Source organism: Clavelina lepadiformis, chromosome 3 (assembly GCF_947623445.1).
Source record: "Clavelina lepadiformis chromosome 3, kaClaLepa1.1, whole genome shotgun sequence".
Lineage (NCBI taxonomy): Eukaryota > Metazoa > Chordata > Ascidiacea > Aplousobranchia > Clavelinidae > Clavelina > Clavelina lepadiformis.
In genome coordinates, this window is record NC_135242.1 from 3,695,912 (window position 1) to 3,715,928 (window position 20,017).

At 37.8% G+C, this 20,017-nt stretch overlaps 3 protein-coding genes across 6 annotated transcripts; 2 read left to right on the forward strand and 1 right to left on the reverse strand.

The window, feature by feature from the left end:
- The first annotated feature begins 631 nt into the window (after nt 1-631).
- On the forward strand, nt 632-2,864 carry LOC143448248 (uncharacterized). Its single transcript, XM_076947884.1, has 6 exons — nt 632-790; nt 993-1,277; nt 1,392-1,589; nt 1,927-2,061; nt 2,208-2,366; nt 2,496-2,864. The coding sequence occupies exons 1-6, from the start codon at nt 739-741 to the stop codon at nt 2,723-2,725; spliced, it is 1,059 nt and encodes a 352-aa protein (XP_076803999.1). The 5' UTR covers nt 632-738; the 3' UTR covers nt 2,726-2,864.
- Nucleotides 2,865-2,908: 44 nt separating this feature from the next.
- On the reverse strand, nt 2,909-6,822 carry LOC143448246 (perilipin-2-like). Of its 4 annotated transcripts, XM_076947879.1 has the most exons (12): nt 6,669-6,822; nt 6,451-6,556; nt 6,205-6,324; nt 5,980-6,135; nt 5,614-5,770; nt 5,412-5,482; nt 5,203-5,301; nt 4,730-4,825; nt 4,467-4,586; nt 4,140-4,316; nt 3,796-3,883; nt 2,909-3,360 (listed from the first exon to the last, which is right to left on the reverse strand). In XM_076947879.1, exons 2-12 carry the CDS (start codon nt 6,520-6,522, stop codon nt 3,317-3,319), a joined length of 1,200 nt encoding a protein of 399 aa, XP_076803994.1. In that variant the 5' UTR covers nt 6,523-6,556; nt 6,669-6,822; the 3' UTR covers nt 2,909-3,316. The 4 variants fall into 4 exon arrangements, with proteins under 4 accessions (XP_076803994.1, XP_076803993.1, XP_076803995.1 ...); XM_076947878.1 differs by lacking the exon at nt 6,669-6,822 and having other exon boundaries at nt 6,451-6,615; XM_076947880.1 differs by lacking the exon at nt 6,669-6,822 and having other exon boundaries at nt 3,774-3,883; nt 6,451-6,615.
- A 5,751-nt stretch (nt 6,823-12,573) lies between these two features.
- Nucleotides 12,574-19,872, forward strand: LOC143449641 (uncharacterized). The gene is made up of 18 exons (XM_076949912.1): nt 12,574-12,732; nt 13,017-13,097; nt 13,953-14,083; nt 14,270-14,320; nt 14,552-14,629; nt 14,888-14,971; nt 15,101-15,187; nt 15,374-15,460; nt 15,770-15,850; nt 16,103-16,192; nt 16,614-16,697; nt 16,909-16,989; nt 17,084-17,158; nt 17,350-17,436; nt 17,528-17,614; nt 18,076-18,132; nt 19,182-19,230; nt 19,332-19,872. Exons 1-18 carry the CDS (start codon nt 12,684-12,686, stop codon nt 19,334-19,336), a joined length of 1,344 nt encoding a protein of 447 aa, XP_076806027.1. The 5' UTR covers nt 12,574-12,683; the 3' UTR covers nt 19,337-19,872.
- The last annotated feature ends 145 nt before the right edge of the window (nt 19,873-20,017 follow it).

The following is a 20,017-nucleotide window of genomic DNA, read 5'->3' on the forward strand; positions in this document are numbered from 1 at the left end:
TGGCACACGCTATACGACGAATTACGCACGCTGTCTCAAAAGAACGATTTTCAAGAAGGCCATGCATACAGAAGATATGGAAAGGCATTATCCTTTCAAATGTACATGAAATATTTTTAAACACGGTGTATGCATATGATCATGTCAACCGCAACTTTGGGCATTTTTTCGCGGATTTTAGCGCAACGTCTCTTTCGTTTCCTTTTCCGTGTTTCAAGTTCGTCGTTTCCCAAAACAAAGTCTGCTTCTCTGCCTTGTCCGGCGTCCAACATACCTTAGTTCACAATCTGGTCACTAGATGGCCACTTCTCTGTCCAGTGGCGTGTTTGCGGTTGCTGATTTAAATCGCCTTCCATATAAGGAATCGGGCTTTAAAACTTAAGACGGACCCTTGAAATCCATCATGACAAATATAATCACGTTGTCTGGGTCTTTCTACACGATTTCGGCGCTTAAAGGCCAATGGTCCTTTCGTCATTTCTGAGTATTGCTGTATGGTAATCACATGGTACACTGTTGACCGCAAATTATATTAAAACTTTGAGTAACCTGTTATTCGGTCCAACATTCTTTGAGTCATTCGATGGAGAAGGAACGAGATGGTTTTCGCGGTTTTATTTTTTTGTAAATCTCGTTTAGTAATAATATTTATGGTGAAATTTTGCAGGATATTCAGGTAAAACTGTCACAACCTGTTACTTGACGAAGTAGTATTTTGAAGAAAAGAAATTGTTGAAAATGCTGCGACAAGTTTTGCTTCTTTCTCTTATTTGTAGCGTTCTTGCGCAAGGTAAAATGCAGCAACATGTTTTAGTTACAAAGTGTGCGTTGGTTTTCATTTAACAGCCACTTAATTAGCAATAAATTCGACGTAATAAAACGTTTGCTGTTTGTGACAACTGTCAATTACTCTGCTATAAAGTGTCGTTTGCAGCTTTACAAATATATACCAGTAAATGATCAAAAATTATTTTGCAAAATTCACCAACCAGAGGAAGCTTGTAGTGCGGAGGGAGTGAGGTACGGTAACAACGAAGCTTTCAAGAGCATTAAAGAAGATGGAAGAGAGTACAGATGCAGATGTCGAGGTTTCAGTTGCACCAGGATCGCCTGCATCTTGGTGAGACTCCCAACAGAAGAGCCAACAACTCCTCAAATGGAAACTGAGACAGAAGAGCCAGCGTCTGAAGCAGAAAAAGAAGAGGTCGCCATCCAGGAGACTTCTGCTACCGAATCAACAATTGATGGAACCAAAAAAGAGGAAGTCGAAGATTTCGGTTGGTGACGTTTTACGTAACAATGACATATTTATGACATTTAACAGCCGACCTTTACAACTTCCAAAAAGGGAAGCAGGCCTATTGGTGTGAACAAAGCTTTTTTTGTCTCAGATCCGACTTGTTTTGACAAGGTCACACGGTCGCCAGTTCAGCGCGGGATTTCTTTCCTGCGTTTTTCGTCGGACAGAAAAACAGCCCGGGCTTGCTCGTGTCCAGCAACTGGTCCGGCGGAGATCACATGCTCCGAAAGTGCCTGTGTCTTGCCAGATCCGCCGAGACGAGAAAACGTCACGTTCAAATATGCAAATGGTAAAATTGGCGAGCTGCCAGTACCTTGTGTGAAGTTTATTAATTGTATTTGAAGTGTTTTATTTTCGATTAAATTTGGGCAGCACGAAATCATGCAGAATGCTTTTCCAAATTTAGTAGCAATCATACATGATCTTCTAACATTTTCATAACTAGCAGCATAGGCAATGGAAAAAACAATAAATTTGCTTTATACGAATGTCGGTCCACATTCCTTTCTTACGCCATCGCGGCACTGCACTCTATTTGCGACGAAGCTGTGGCGACTGCCTCGACATTGTCATGTAGGCCCCGGGCAAAACAGTTCTACCTCAATTTATTTTGTTTTTCCTGTCAGGCTGCTACGACGAATGGAACGACGCGGAATATCCGAGTGGTGCAACATACACAAGGACTCGATTCATGGATGAAGACAACCGCATACCTGGCGGTTACAAATGCACTTGTCTTAACGGTGTGATGATATGTACAGGTGAGCCGTTTTTGTTTCTTTATTCTCCCAAACGCAGCTTCTGGGCTCTTTAATTTTGCGTTGTACTAAACTGCGGCCTTAAAAAGTGAAATTGGTGATTGCTTTTCGACGACTGAAACCGTTTTTCAATTGATCTTGTTTTGCAGCCACAGACATTCCCTGTTGTGACGTTGAAAGCGGAGAATTTGTTCCCAAAAACGAGCGTTTCGTCACAATTAATTCCGGCGTCAAGGTTGAGTGCACTTGTGACGGAGGCAGATCGAAGTATTATGGATGCAGGGCCCTCGATCATAGCATCGCTGCAGGTGATTAACGTCGAAAATAAATGCAGAATCTCTTTAGTAACAGGCTGACAGCTTCATGTGTCGAACGACTTTCCACTGAGCACCACTCAGGTCGATTAAAGCCTAACTTTTACTGTCACTTTACTTCAGATTCTGCTGTACCTGAGGGGATTACCCGTCGCAGCAGCAACGTAGGCTTCGTCCGTACAAGGGACAAGCTGAAGGGTTGCAAGGATACGAGATGGACGAAGAAGTTCTACTACGTCGAAGATAAATTCATCCAAGATCGAGGTCTTTTTGGAACTTGGAGCTGCAAGTGCTCGAGGTACACGAGCGCTATCTGCCGGATTGCTTGCAATCGAGGCCTTATCAAATACTAACGCAGTGTCAGTCACGTAGTTTTTATCAATTGAATTTGTCAAGTTATAAATATCGTGATTGCATTCTATATATAAATTTTGCTCGTAATTTTAGACGTCTCTATCGTGACTAAATTAAACCCTCCAGTTCTGAGAAAGATTTTAAAACTGTGCAACACGATCCGGTTTTATTACAGCACGATCTTACAAGATCCAGTTTTATTGTACAAAGAAGTGCTTAACACTACACGAAGTAAGCCACCAAGCAATCAGACTAACATCGCCTTCTTAGGAATAATCTTATCGTTATCTTATCGGGAATTAAGTGAAAGCATAAACATAAAAACACACATCGGTATGAGAATAACTCTGTATGTGTATAAACGAAAGTACACATTTATTTAAAACAGGAGCCTGGAATACATAATGGGTTTGGTCATTACACCGGGATAATGATATTGACAGAAATTCAAGATTTAAAAGTATCTACATTTTTGTTGCATTAATGACACTGACGTTTCTAAATAAAGTAAGATGTGTAATGTAATTTAGCAATTGTACAACAGTCACCACAACAAACAGATATTTGACCTTTGACCTTTTCATTCGTCTTTAACCCTGCTTTCGAGTGGGCGACCTTGGACGATTTTCGATATCTGTTAAAATTAAGTAAAATTCCAATTTAAATTATGCAAGTTGCTATGCTAAGCATAATCGAGTTATGATGGGTCAGACCATGCTTCGTTGTCAATTACTTGATCAGCAGAAATTAAGAACTAAGTCTTGTTTATAAAAGTTAGCAATTTAATCTCAGATTCTATGCTAACTTTTTAAACAAGCAAGTTTTTTAAACCACGTTGCGTGCCCAAGTAGAATTGAAATCTTGTGCGTTGATCGCAGTAGACACTAAAGCACGACCACAACGTTCAAACACCCACAGTTTAAAAGATTAATCGTTTCACTGGTGCCAAAAAAAATTAATTTTGTGGTTGCGCACAATCGCTGTGTCAGCCACGTGGTTTAAACAGAAGGTAGCAAGACCAAATCTACAACACACACACAAACACACGTTTACGCGCGCGCACACACACCGTCGTCGTTGCGAGGTCGATCATACAATTGCGCCTCTAGCTCCTCCATGCCGACGCCACCAAGCGGATCAACTTGGAATTCAGGGGTCTAAATTTACCGGCAAACACCGTTAGTAAAAAGCCATGTGGTAAGACACACCTTCTCAATTAGTGTTTTACAAACGCTAAATATGTTTAGTCATTGCATCTTTCACCCAATGCCTATTTATATCGTCATACACAATAATTATGACCAGGCAAGTGCTAAATTAGAATCTACTACATGCAACCTATCATCATGATCGTCTTGCAACCGCTGGTTTAGCGTGATTATAAAAAAGCAGCAAAGCGTCATAGAATTTTACCAGCCAGGCCATAAAAGGTTGGTCTGAGATCTTCCCAAGCAATTCTATGAGAGTGTCTTCGATCAATTTCAATTTGGGTCTTGTTGACTCGACAAGGCTGTGGGATAACTCAGCAATTGCTGTCTTGTTAGCATAGGCTTTGTAGAGGTCCTCTGTCGTTTCTTTTGCTTTCTTTGCCTGTTGTTTGGGAAAAAGAGGAATTAAAACTAGTTTCAATATCAATGTAAAAATCATTCTTATCAAGTAAGTTAAACAACACAGAGCAAAAACATTTTTGTCAAAACAAAGAATAGCCAAATGCGTTTGCTTTATTGGTCAAGTATTTACCTGGTCAAGCAAATGTTGCAAGTGCGGTGACGACTGGACATACTGAAATGCTCGCGTGCACGATGCATTTAATTGCTCGGTCAACCTGGCAGCCCGTGACATCACCTTTTCCTCAACTTGCTAAATAAGAAATATAAGTTACATAGCTATCTTATGCGAGACTGTCAACACATTGTGCATTTTTGAAATAAATATAGTATATGCTACTGAAGGTTCTAGGATCTGCAGGAAAGCTCTGTTAGTTGCCTGATGCTGTCGCCCACCTTGTTAATGATGTCACTGGTGGAATGGATCTTTTCATTTGCGGTTGTTATTAAGCTGGATGAGGTTGAAGCAAGACCACTTTGAGCATACTGAATCTGTAATGTATTATATATATTACATATCTTCCATGGATACATACAGTAGGGCTAGACTACGAAAACAACATCGAGCATTGGAGATCTGGTTTTCTCATAAACAACAAGCTTCAGCCCAATTAAACTGTGAACAACATGTTTACAACAGCCACAAACATAAGATGTTATGCTTATGCACGGGAAAAACAGGAAACGTGTTATGAACTCTGTTCGTGCAGTAAGCAAGCAATTGATCATCTTTCAGCTAGAGTGGTAAACATGTATAATTGTATATCTTTACAATGTGGAGTTAACTACTGCAAGCAATATGTGCATGTAACATCATTATATGACAAAAAATAAAACTGATGACTCTGTTTGACAACATAGCTAGTTACCAGGTCAACTGTAAAGTGAAGTTTGCTCAAAGCTTCTTTGCTTCGTGTGTGCACTCCACGCCACTTGTTCATTGCTCGTTTGTAAGAGCGCCTGCGCACCTTTTGAAATAAACTACTTATAAAAACCTTGAAATAAATAACCAGTTTAAGCTTTTTAATTTGGTCAAAGTAATGGGCTTTGATATAATATGATGCAAAGTATTTTTTACCTTGTCAGAAATATTGCGAATTCTTTCACCTGGTTTCTGAACACCCGGCTTCTCTTCTTCAACATCCTCTTCTGTCAACACATTTTCAACATTTTAACAAATTAAAGTTTAAAGCATGTGCTGAAGATAATGTGGTACATTAAGAGTAGACACAACTCGATACAAAGCCACGGACAGAAAATTTACAAAAAAAAGAGTAAACCTGTTTCCTCATCGCTTGAAAAATCTTCATCACTTCTGTCGCTTCCCTCATCATCACTGGGAAGATAGTAGTCCACGTAGGACTCAGTGGTCGACAGAGCACGGTCGACTTGTCTTGTCAGCATGTTTGTAGCTGATGATTTCGTACACTCATAGATCTGATGAAGATATAACGCAGTTAAGTTATTGCATGATCAATGCTAAGCACTTTCAGTATACTTGGCGAAACATGGATATCTTAACTTTACCACAAACGCACTAGTACACTATTACTTTAAAACTGTTTTTCATGCACCGTTACAAAAATACTAAAAACTATTCCACACAATGCACATAATACGTTTTGTTACCATAATAACCAGCAAACCTCATCTGGCTGCTTCCTTATTATGGGCACTTTATCCTCTAGTTTGTCAAGTCCAAAGTTAGCGTACATGTTCACTGTGGGGCCTATTTTGTCCACTACCGGACGAGATGTTGCCATGGCGATGTTTGCGGCTGTGGTGGTCAAGTTTTCAGCAGCCTAGGAAATAATTTCGTTTGAAAGCTGCGTAAATTGACAAACATTCACAGTTCAATGCATTCTGCGTACCTGCAGATAAGGGGTCACTGTCGGATATGCTTTCTTCACATTTGCATAATATGACTGCATGGCGTTCCATGTTGATGCAACGACCGGCAAATTGACAACTCTTTCCAATGCATTTTCCTCCTATAAAAAAGTAAGTGAATCCACAAATATATGAGTCATATAATTAAAAGGCAAGTATGAAACTTGAAAGTACCGTTATGTTCAAAGTTGTGATGATACTTAATTAAATTAATAGCATAAGCTTGCCTCAAATTCATCTTCATTAAATCCAGTTACTTTACTTCTGAACTCGGTGTTCATTTTTGCCACTTCAGTCATTTTTGTAGTTTGCAGTTGTCAGTGTCAAACTGAACTGATAATCAGAAAAGTTGTTTCAATAATAAATCGCATAAAACCTGCATGCATACACACATAAAATCACTAACTTATGTATCAGTCATAATCTCATGTAGTCATGGACATACCTCTGACATGAAATGTAAATTAATACTGTATGTGTTGTTCAGACAGTCTGGTTGGAAAGTTATAACTTCTGATCTAGGCTAACGAAATAACTAAACTAAATAACAGGGAATAACTGAACAAGACTGTAACATGAGGCTGCGTACAACGCTACAACTACATTTTCATACTGTAGGTACATCGTTCTAGTTGTTCTAGCCTACTGCATACTACATGTGTAATCAGTAGGCAACTTGATGCTTAAACTGTAAGCTTGCTTATCACATGACTAGGCCAAGTGCCAGACGCTGTTACACTTCGGCTTTTTGAGCATGTTCTGTGCTCAAGGCGAAACAACTTTTTGTTCATTGCTGACCGCCAACTTCAATAATAAGCCTACCAACTCATTTAACACCTGTGGACTAGCCTCATAGTCTGTCATTACATGGAGTTTGATCACACGAAATAACTCTTGTAAACAGCATGCTGGTGCAAAGTCTAGCCTAGTAGACTCCAGTACAAAGTTCGGCAGAATCACGCCGATTACGCAAGATCGTTGGTCAATCGTCACAAGGCACAAGTTTGTCAAAAACAACTTTCAAGTTTTTTCGTAGTTAGCAGTCTATAATTCTGATATTCCGTCGTACTGTTAAATGAACGCAAATAATGATAAACGAATTTAAATAAAGCAACTAAGTTTAAGCAAAAATAAAAACACAATCTAAACGCGAGAGCTTTAATACTAATTGACTTCTTTAGTGGGCGAAGCGCTTGCATTCTTTCACAAAGAATTACGTCATACAGGTCGAAATGGACTTTGGACCAATCGTCGTACTCGCTCCAGAAGCGCGTGATGTGCCACACGAAACATATGGAGTTTCTCGTATGTATGTATGGGACTACCTAGTTCTACATTGTGCAATAGATATGTTTCTTTGTTATTAACCACTTTTAGTCTCAATAAAATTTTAAATTAATCGTTTTTACTGTTTCGAGTTAAGCAAAGTGTAGGCTATCCAGTATCCACAGATGTATAGTGGATATAAAAATGAAATATTTTATAAGAATGCAGTCAGATTAACTTTCCAAGAACACGAAAGAATTTCTTACTTGGTTGGGCAACTACCGGTGTTCTGTAAAATTTCACAACAGACTGCAAACATTCACATAAAGCTTCCCTTTAACAGTCTACATTGTTGCCGGTTATTTGCCATAAGCTGCGTGATATAATACTGTATCATAATTCCGCTGTTGTCAACATATACGAAAAAGCAGTTACTTTACAATGCATTTCAGTAAACACTTTTTAACCAAAATCAACAACTATATCATTATGACGTACTTCAGTAACTACGATGGCGTCACGGCCTGCTACTCAACTAGTTCACGGGGTTTTGTAATATATCTGCTGTACATATACATTAGCCTGGTATAATCTTTGCTTCGGTTAACAATCACACACTCACAGTAATGTTAATCTGTGGTAATGTGACGACCGCTTTACGCCACAACTGTGCACAAAGGCAACAGAAAAAATCAACTGACAAATAGCTGCTACTACAGTAATCAATGATGTCATGTTTAGGCTACATGCTACCAATCACGTCATGTAATGTCATGGTTTGTTTCAAAGCATTCTGGCAATGAATTGAAAGCGGCCAAAAACGCCGACAGTAACCGACGACCATTTTTAAAATTAAAATATTCCGAATATGAAACTGTAGATGCTTTATTAGACGTACCGGTATCTTAAGATCAAGATGTGGATCGATCCTCTAGAGCAGTGGTTCTCAAACTGTGGTACGCGTACCACTAGTGGTACGCGAGAGCTTTTTAAGTGGTACCGCGTACCGCTGAACATGATTTTCGATGTGCTGTGAGTAATGTGTTGCCCCGGATAGACAAGCTTGTGCAGAAGAAACAGTTGCTTCTATCAAATTAAATTGTGTTTTCTTGCTATTCATTGGTGTTATGGTATAGTAACAACGGTAATAACTAATAAATACCGGTACATTTGAGTAAAATAAGTCATTCAGGAGCCAGGTGGTACGCAGTGTAGCAAAAAAAAACGAATGAGTGGTACGCGATCGCAAAAAGTTTGAGAAACACTGCTCTAGAGCATAGGTGTCAAACTTCCGGCCCGCGGGCCACATCCGGCCCGCTTTACAATAAAACTTGGCCCGCAATGCTATTTTATACATTGAACTATTTCTGGCCCGCGAGATCATTGTGCAGTATAACTTACTTTTTTCAAGCAAGAAACAAGATTATAACAAATCGCACAATACAGCAGCACAACAGTTGCCTCATCATACGATAGAATAAATCGATTTATTCTCAGCCAAAACCGTCAAAAAAAACAAAAATTTGGTGCTGTTTCGCTGACTGTTCCAATTCATATACTCGTGTCACGAAACGTTCAATCAAGTTTTATCCTTACGGCCCGCGGCGTTAAATAAGTTTTGAGTTTTGGCCCCTGGTGCGATTGAGTTTGACACCCCTGCTCTAGAGTCTAGTCTAAATTGCTGCTTGGAGATGAGAACATAATATGAGGTTTCTATGGAATTTGGAAGTGTAGGCGCAAACGGTTGTTGAATTTAATGTCAACAACTGCAACACACTTGCAACACCGGATGCAAGTGGCCTACCTTAACATAACGTAACTCATGCCATTTACTGTAGATTTGTAAAGTACACTTTAGGCAGTTTATAGCTTGAAGTAGTATAAACAGAACTGTTGTCCATGTTGACATTTTTACCTGGTATCGGTCCCTATGAGGCGATAAACGACAAATCAGTTTGCCGCTGTCTCGTTCGTTGAGTTACTTTCAATCCATAGAAATCAGACTGGCTTACTCATGCGGTTTTTATTTTAACAGATTGTGGCTTTAATTGAATTAAAAAGAATTTTCTACCAAGAAACTAACCGCCTTAACTTATAATGCTGCGTACATGTGAATACTCTGTTACAAAAATGCTATTTTTGCACTTTTAACTTGATCAATGCAGACAGGGGCCTATAACACGTTTTGTTTCATAATTTTTAAAGGGTTTAGCCAACTGAAGCCATTCATTTAAGCAGTTTAATAAAACTTCGTAGCATTGTAATCATTGTTTTGCAGAAAAAGAACAGCCTCTACAGTCTACATGCCAAAATAAGAGCATGCAAGCCCAGGACGAGTACGAAGGCAAAACGCAGCTCATCAGCGCCATGCTCCGCCGACATGTCTGTTTTGTTGTGTGGCGCATAGGCGGATTTTCAGAATACCTGAAAGATACGCAGCGTCGCAGTTAGGATTTTAGGATTTTATTCCCTAGATTTTTAATATCTTCTTAAAGATGAGAGATTATTTACACCCCATACCACATTGTCCTCTTTCTACGCGGAAATTATCTTTCAAAAATGCCTTGTAAGTCACTTTCATTTCCCGCTGGGTATGAGGACAACGATTACAATGAAAACGGTTCGACGTATTTACTTTGTATGCATTTATTACTTTGTCCTGCGCTGGGTATGACGCCGATAGGTTGTTGTATAGAAAGTCTTTTGAAAAGGCAGGAAATTTGGTTTTGATAAATAACGCAAAAGCACATTTACATTCTCAACGTACACGTAGGCCTACATACTGCTGTATTTCCTCGATTCTAAACCACCATTCTTAACTTAAGCCAAAAGATATAACTTACTCCAAACGAAACTATCTTCTTTTCTAATTTCAATCATATATAATTTGAACTTATTACGGAGCCAGGATATCTGTCATTGTTTGCAATGGAGAGCTTCATCTTTCGGCAAAATAACAGTTACAGTCACTCCCTTAATTTTCTTTATAATGTATTTTATTTTAGCAGCTTACAAACAAGGAAATCGAGGAACCATTACTTTTAACTCCAACATCCCCATTCCACTAGACTAGTTTTCAACACGTTTCATGTTCAACAAGTTCAGGGAAGATTGTAAAACAACTCAAGATTTTGCTATAAATCTTTTTAAGGACTGACTATATTTCTTATATTATTAACTCAACCTTAGAATAATACTTGTTTTTCCTATAAAGGGTTCATTATGGCTGAAGTTTTAAAAACATTTTTATTCCATATAACTGCTGATGAAAATGGGTTCATAGTGAATAACATTAATCGAATGTTATTGTACAATGAAATGTACAGTTTAGCAGTTTGAACCACACTTTGAATAGACGAATAGGAACGATATTCAAACAGAAACGCATATTACGAAAGAAGTAGCCATTTGGAGGCAATGATGACATAGTTCAATTTCACTGATTCAAATTTAATTGATAAATAATACAAAAACGTTTAATTCCTGCGTAATTTGAAACAATGAAACAAACTTATTTCAAGCTGCTGTGCCTATAGCTCAGCTTCATTTTATTTTTCTCAGAAACCAAAGAAACGAAAGAAAAACTTTAAAAAACAGAAGTCTGATTTACCACAAGTCCCGACTCAGAACATATGCAAACAAGTAACGTCCTGTACGTTTCAAGGTGCCAAGTCCGTTACGAAATGGAAGTGAAGCTTACACTATATACAGTATACGTTTGACGTAATATGTGTTTCCTTTATTTGAACGTCTTATTTGCAGAGCACTTGGTATGAATTTAATGATCGTTACCTAGATGTGAAATACGTTGCAGTCTCCAACGGAGTTTACCTCGTTCATTGATTCTGTGGCGAGAACTCACTGATTTTAACATTACAAATCAGAAAAAACATACACCGCCTGTTGTTGAAATATTTTGTTTTTTTGACACGCCATATATCCTTAGCCAAACTGAAATATCCACCCAACGCTTATAATAATGTACATAATACGTGTTTGACTATTTTGTTGGCGCGAAATGTTATGAAATATCGTACACCTTAGCTTAGACGGACACTTAAACCAATATTGAAAACATTTCACAGAAAACGTTTTTCAAACCTTTAACTTCATACAGTTACAAATTAAAGTTTCGTCACAACGCAAAGATAAGATCAGTCAATATGCGGTCTACCAGACCAGAGTACCAGTTGGTCGGTTGCCAATGCACAGGAAATGAAAAGGGCAGTTGGGAAAGCATTACTCAGTCCTCAGTAAGTAGGAACAACAACATAAGCGCAAGACAGGTGCATTGAGACCACACGATACGATTTTATGCCAATTGCATGCCTAGGGATGTATAATACAGAATAATTAACTATTCTAGAACGATCTAGAATAGTTTGTTCTGGATCCAGAATTGCGAATCCTATTTTACAGTAGAATAAAATAATAAACGTTTAAAAAATTAAGCACCCGCAGTGCTTTTGTTTTGCCTTTGTAATAGGCTCACAAAATTCTTGGGGTTCAAGCAAGTTGACAATTGTCAAAATTGTCGTAACGCCCTGTAAACTTCATTACGATTAACGCACCCAGGACATAGTATTGGAATGTGAAACAAAAATCGACAACAACATCTGCAAGTGCCAAAGAAAGCTTTCAATCATAAAATAACACCGGTTCCTAAGATTTGGAAAAATACGAAAACTGGCTTCGAATCTTTTGAGATGCGGTTCTTTAGGCTTCATAATTCTGAAATGTACATCCATGCGTATGCCTAATAGGCAACATCACACAGGAAATGGTCTCTGGTATAAAAGGACAGAACATCATATACGGTATGTTCATATAGTAGATTAGTTTTACCAGAAATACATCAATATTACTGAATTACTTAGCAATAGTTATACAGAATTTCATGACACAGTTGAAATTACATGCGTGAATTTCTACATTTATCAATAATACAACAGTTATTTCACAACTCCAGCGTACACAAACTACATAAACTTGCTGTTTACAGCATATGGTAGTAGATCCACGTATTCGATAGATCCAATTACGTGAACAGGAAGAGTCGAAACACACGTGACCAGCTCTGGAAAAAAATAGCCGCGAAAGGCATAACGCAAGGGTGGTGTTAGAAGACAGTACCTTGAGCATTCGAGAAGTTATCGCTATTTTAACAGACGGCTGTCTTGCATTTGCGCTCGTAATGGATAAAATGTACATGCCAGGTTCAAACGACGGAGTTCTGAAGAAAGGTAAGTTTTGGTTGATATGGATTGACAGAGAAGTTGAACACTTACAAAAGTTTAGCTGCCGTCGGCAAAACTAATTTGCTTTTCTTTTGTATGAACATAATCGTTAGTTTAAGGCTTTAAGCTGACGTTTTGAAGGAAAAATGTAATAAGGCTTTTAAAACATTTAGACAGATGTACATCAGTAGTGTCGTACTGGAATAACCAAAGGAATTCTGCTCAAAATGAAGAAATTCGTCAGAGAAAAACAGATTTTAAAAACTTACAATTTTTTTAAATTTTTTTAGAGGTTTTGAAATTGAAGAAGAGGACATTTGCGGAGGCAATCTGCATCTTAGTTCTCTTCCTTGCGTTATTGACACTAGCTTGTGAGTAAAACTATTCCTCTCATTTTTGCCGGAGTCTTTCAGCAACTCCAGTTACGCGTTAAAACCCGCATTTAAATTTTCGCATAGTAAACAAAAAACTTGCAAGTAGGCGCCAAAGCGATTGCCACCTTAATTATCATACGCAAAGCTTTATTCGAAAATGCTTTGGCGGGTTGCAACAATAAAATGCTGATTAAGCATAAAGGCACAGAATGCTGAAAGGCAAATGTGCCACACTATACAATAACATCAACGAAATGATAGCAAATTAACCGGAAGCTCATAACTGTACCAACTACCCAGCTCAGTGAATAGCATGTCCGGTGATATTTATAGGTGTTGCAAGACGTTGCAGAGAACAACAACATAACACCGGCTAATATAACTTAGATAAATATCCAGTCTAAGCTTATAGGGAAGAAAAAGGAAGTAGAAGCTTAAGAACAAAACAGATTCCTGTCACGTTTCATAAAATGCTATAACTAAACTCAGAGCCGGAAATCCGGGCACGTGAGTTAAAAGGTTTTCTTTGCTGACAATTCCGCCAGGTGCTTTTCTTCGGTGACGTCGCCATTGGTTCGTGAGAGCAAGAGAGAACATACAAGAGCGCGTGGTTACTTAACGACTTTGGCATCTAAAAAGAAAACAGAATGATCGTGTCATAATTTTGGATACAATGTGCCCAACCAAAGTGTATGTTTTGTCGGTGTACAACACAGTAACTCGCTCCCCCTTACAATATGGTCACAGGGTTGAGTGGTTGATGGCAGCCTACGATACATAATCTAACTGCACTAGAACTTGGGCATGTTCTGCTGTTAAAATTACTTGTTATTGTCAATTGTTTTGACGCAGTGATCTACTTTCTGAATATCCCGGTTTCACCGTACCAATCTGGTCAAGCTGCCAACCCCGAAACTAAGAAAATGGTGCAGGACTCAAACGATAAAGTTGACGATGTTAAGGTCAACATGACTCACTACAAGGTACGGACAGTTCTTGTGAGCTTAATATTAAAACAAATGCACTTATGCCTATGCATGTGTTAAAAATACTTCACGAAACATAATTCATAATTGTTATTTGGCTGTAAATCACCAAATCCGTGAAATGAAGGGTAACGCGTTGATGCAATTCTTCTTTGTGATTTTATCACGAATGCTTTCTTACAGGAAATGGTTGACAACTTAACCGAAATAATTGAAGAGATGGAAAGGAAAAAGGTAAGAAAATTATATTAAACACATTGCCCGAAAACTGTTGCAAAGCAAATAACCTTCAATTTGCTAATTGACGCAAAGAACAAGGCTATGTATATAGAGGACTTGCACAATGACTCACCATGATTTTGTGACGTCACACTACGATCGTGAGTCATCTTGCAAGTCTGCTATATCTTTACGCATTGCAATCGAGCATAAGCGGGATAAAGATGTAACAAAAGTTCTTGTCAGGCCGACGAAAATCACTTTCACGAACTACAAAAGGAGACGTTCAACTTCATAAAAAACAACATATCTGCTCAGTTGAAGGTTTGTGCCTGTGGTATTATTGTGATATGTGATAGAGGTTTTATACTTTAATGCACAGTATTGTCTAATGAAAGGGTAGTTATAGCAGTCAATAAACCTATGGTTATAGCATTGCACCGCTTAAAACCGCTTAAATAAAAATGAATGTAGGCATACATGAATACCACTTTGTGCGTTTATCTGACTGTCAATTGAGTATTTTTATGAAATTTTCTGCCCTATGTTTTGTCCATTATTCTGATTGCACCATCTTTTCAGGTTGACTTGGATGAGATAAAGCAGAGACTGGATGACCACAACAAGAGTTTCGTTCTCTTAGAAGCAAGGGTCGAACCGTTGGCGGTGAGAACAATCTCAAATTCTCTCATCTTTCCTGCTACTTATATGACGTCATCAGCAATCGCATCTGTGTAATGTGACATTTGATGTAATTTGTTAAAGTAACCGCTGATGACGTGACTATTTCGTCAGGGTCTTGCGGTTGATCTTCGCCAAGAAATTTCGGATACAAACAAACAGCTAAACCAGATGAAGGAAGATTCGGCCGATAACACCCAGGTATGAAATCAATCTTCTTTCATTAAAGTATGAAATTTTTGTGTTTTTTATTATTATTTCTTTGTAATTTTTGGATTTTTCGATCCTGATATAAATGGTCTCGAAAACACGAATCTAAAGTCTCACCAACAGAAGTTCTGTTTTTTTTTTGGAAGTTCGTATGTTAAAGACGTGAATGTCTTTCAGAGGTTGCGGGACTCAATTCAAAATCTGGATAATAAGACAAGGACAACGATCTCAGACTTGGGAAGCAGGACTGAGGTGAATAACCAGGTCAGTCAGATTTTATTAATTGCAGATACTTCATTTTGTTTTAGTTATTTTCTAACATTGTTTGGCTAAGGACAATTTCTGTTACTAGAAACTATTGCGGTTTAAATTTGCTTGTGTTATTTTTTACTTCACTGCTTGTCTTTTATAAGAAAGTGAAGATGCCTTCAATTGTATAGGAAGACGAAATGTATATTTCCAAAGTAACAACTTTCTATTTAATTCGATAACCGTAAACTTTGCTGTACTCCTCTGTCCTTTGTACTCCCCTGGTCTACTGACTTTGTGTGTTTTATGTGTTTTTTTCTGTAGACGATCATGATGCAGACGGAGATCGAAAATTCTTTGGAAGCAAGAATAGAAAACGCGGAGGAGTTAATCAACCAACTGCAGGTTTGACCGCAAGTGCTTCAGTAGTGTGCAGCTATACTGGTAGTGAGGCATGATTGTCCAGTCAGATGCTCGTTAAACCCACACATACAGATGCCATGGCTGCAATGAAGGACTTACTGTACAAGTGCATACTTGGTTGTCATTCATCATCCATGTTTCGGAAAAATTCAACCGCGAATTCCCAACAAAGCTGTATTTTAACAAATGAAGCGACTGTTGCACATCTACTTATCATTTAGCCTTGTTTTTCAGAACCACAGCGCCGAAAATGACCGGATAGCAGAACTGGAAGGTCATCTCCCAAATCTGACGAGAGCTGTTCAAAGTCTGCAATCTGCCTCAGTAAGAACTATATTGCAATTTTGTTGTGTTAAAAGAGCTCACAGACAACGAAAGAGCTACACACAAGGACAATCCACAGAGCATACCGATACATTTCACATATGTTTTGAGCCTAGTCATTAACGGGGCTTACAGACCATTTCTTGCAGATTTTATTTTATATTTTGTAAGTTATTTTATATATACACAAAATTCAGGTTGGTTTTTTGCCCAAGAGTTTATGGACAATGACAGAGATGCGAACAAGAAAACCTTATATGGAGTACTTGAATGTTTCAGAATTGCTTTATAAGCTTTACAAGAATAATTTTCTGTAATATAATAGAAATAAGTCATGCCGTAGCTAAAATGAATAAATTACACCACAATGAATCTGACCTAACACTTTTTCAACTGCGTTATTTTATTCTGTGTTCTTTAGCACGATTTTAAGTTGGTGAAGTTTCGCTCGTATGAAAACCAGGCTGGCCTTGCCACTTTAAAATACGAGTTCGGCAAAATACAAGTGAGTTTTTGAAAAATTTCATTCTATATAAAACTCAACCTGTTTAAAACGAAAACAAAGGTCTGCACGGAAGGAAGAAAGTAAAAAGGAAATATCCATGTAATATAGTGGCTGCCAAATTATTACTGTAGTAAGTTTGCATTTGGTAAAATTTATTAAATGGAATGTATTCATATTTGCATCAGCTGATAATAAATCTTTTTGACTGAAGGAACTCGACCTTGGATCTCGTATGAGCACAGCCGAAGGTGACCTCGTTAACCTGCGAGGTGAAACTTTGAGGAGGATCACGGTGAGAGATCTATCAGTTGTTTGTGGAAGCATTTGATGTTAATTTCAAAAGGATGATGAAAATCTCAACCAATATTGTCTATTTTTATGTCCAGTCCACCTCCGACACCCTTTCGTCGGCTCTTGAAAATCTCCGTGATGGTATGAATGACCTCGAAGTCAACGTCACGGTTTGTATAATACTGAAGAAACTTTTCCTACGTCTTATCATGTAATAAGAAATGGTGAAAGCGTTTAACTTTTGGAGCCGTCGCGAAAGAAAGTGGAGATGTAGATGGCTGACAAACATTGTTTCATAATTAATGAGCCCATTTCGTGTTTGCTAAAGTTTCACTTCCGAACAGTTTCTGCCTTACTTTAGGAGCAAATAGATGCAGTGAGTGAAAGCACACAAAGAAACAAGCAGAAGATATCCAGCCTCAAACACACAGTCGAGCATCATTTGCAGGTCGGTGCTGGCAGAATGAACGAAATATGTAGCACTATATACTCATTTGCTGTTTTTTGACGTTGTGATTATTTTTGTTTTTCGATAACAGCACAAACTGCAGAGGAACACTGAAAACCTTCAAAGTTTAGCGCAAAGAATAAACGTCACGGTATCAACTTTGGAGGAGGAAATAACGGTAAAGCGTGAACTTAAATTTCATCACATTTCACGTATATCTTAATGTGGAAGCATTTTTAATGATTTTGATTTATCTTGATCTTTATTTTAATGCATAAAACTGAAATAATGCGCAGCCATTTGTGAAGTATTATAGCAATAACTCTATCACGACGTTTCTAAAAGCCAACACTGAAACTCAAACATCCTGTATTTTATCAAAAGACTTCACAAACTAAGTTCATAATAAGCAGGAAACGATGACGCAACTCAACACATATGAGTTATACTCGCACGTAGGACGTCCTGGAATGTTTTTGTCACGTAAATTAAGTTTGAAAATTGGCGCAGCAATATCGAAATCACTAAATTATTAAAAGATGCTCTTTTTGGTGAACAACTATAACAATTTTAAGAAGTTCACCAACGTTTCCTTCATGCTTGCACGAACTTTAAATTGTATTTTATTTACCTTTGCAGGCTATCCGAGCACAGATCAGCAGAATCAGTATTGAAGAAAGCAACGACGGAACTGGGGTAACTTAAGCCTAAGCAAAATTTTTAACCTATTTAATGATATATTATGCTGTTAACAATTGCTTAAAGTACGTTTTATGTAGTACAATAGATTACAATACAAAAGTATCTCTTTGTTACAAGGCGCCAAATGCAAAAGTTTCGCATAAAGTTAATGTAATGTGTTATACACAGAACGCGATTGGTGGAATCGCGCGAACACTTATTAAATACTTGTGTTCATAATGAAGGCTACAAGTGTAGCCGTGGGCTTTATACTTGTCTGTAGTCTTTACACGTAGATTATATAGTTGTACAAATGTAAATATAAGCATTATCCCCAATTGGTCGATTTACGAGTTAGGTATATCCGTAATTTATCCTGTGCGAAAATGTTTCTGGCTGCTTTGTTTCCTTGAAGCTGGTCAATAATCTTTTAACTCTTTTTTGTTTTGTTTGTCAGTAATTTTAGAAATAGTTCAATCTGTTAAATCTTTGATATGCGTAATTTTAGATGTTTTTGCTGCCCGTAAAATTATAATAAGTTTAACAACTTATACATGCTGTATAGATACTGTGACTTTAAATTTATCGATAGCGATAGCGTCACGAACTTCAATTGTGAAAGTTGTTAAAATAGAATTCACAATTAACCACGATAACCCATATTTCTAGGATAGATATTTAACGACGTTATCTGTTCCCACGATCATATCCGCGGTTTTTGCATTTACCTATTCCATTATACTGGGCTAAAATCTAAACAAACCTATAAGCGCAACGGACGTGTTCGGACTTTGAACACTTTCTTGCACATCTTTGCAGTAGAACATGCTAAAATTCCAACGTATACTGAAATGGTATGCTGCAAAACGTACTGTATATTTGCTATACGTAATTTATATGCGGCAAAATCTAACGCATTTACAAATCGAGTACTGTGTACACTGTAAAGACGTCTGTATATTTAAGTTCATGTTTGAATGCAGTTGAACTACGAAGCACTTAGATTACAAACATCTGCAGTCAATATATTCGTGATGATGTGACACGTATAATTTTACATTCAGGTTCTACCATCTACCGCGAAGAAACTAGAACCAAACCCAGCCAATGCCAGTGAGTGCTTTAAATGCAACATGATGCCATATTATTTTCAACGGTACATGTCATTCTCTTAAAAATAGAGCCACAATTTAACTCCAGATTTTCTGTTTTAGGTTAATTCAACCAAATTTGGTGGCTGCTGCTGGCTCTTCAGACTAACCAGCGAAAATTTTCCTTCGAATTGTAGTTTTTCAAATGATGAACTTAAAATCCTGGGTTACTTTCACGAGCATGCAGTAACTGTTATTGACAACATTTACACTGCTTTTGTTTTATCTGATAACGAATCGGATTCTGGACACAACAACGGCCTTTTTTAAAGCCGAAGTTAAAACATCTCATTTTTACACATTAATATTGTGTTTCTCCCACCACAGTTTTCGGTGGTAGGCTTTTTTCTGCAGATTAATTTCGCTGTGATTTGTAATTTTGTAACATAACAATATAGAAACTGTAGAGGTAAAGTAGTATACCTTTTACTGTTCGTTCTACGTACATGGTCTCTGTCTCGTGTTGTGTGTGTTTCTAATTTTCTTACTTTTGTGGTGTGTGATATGCTGGTAATCGAATAGTTCGTTTGTAACCTTGTAAAGTACCATTTTTATTTTTCGATTTTCACAATCAATGTCAAATAAAACAATTGATTGCTGTCAATCTTTGACTGCCTTGAAATTCTTTCTATCGTTTGGCGTGGCCAACACTACTCTTCACGAATGTTAATCAAAAAAGTTGCGAGTACAAACGCCTAAGTGGCTACTTCCACATCAACAGCGTGACCTTGATGTGTTTTTCTGACTCC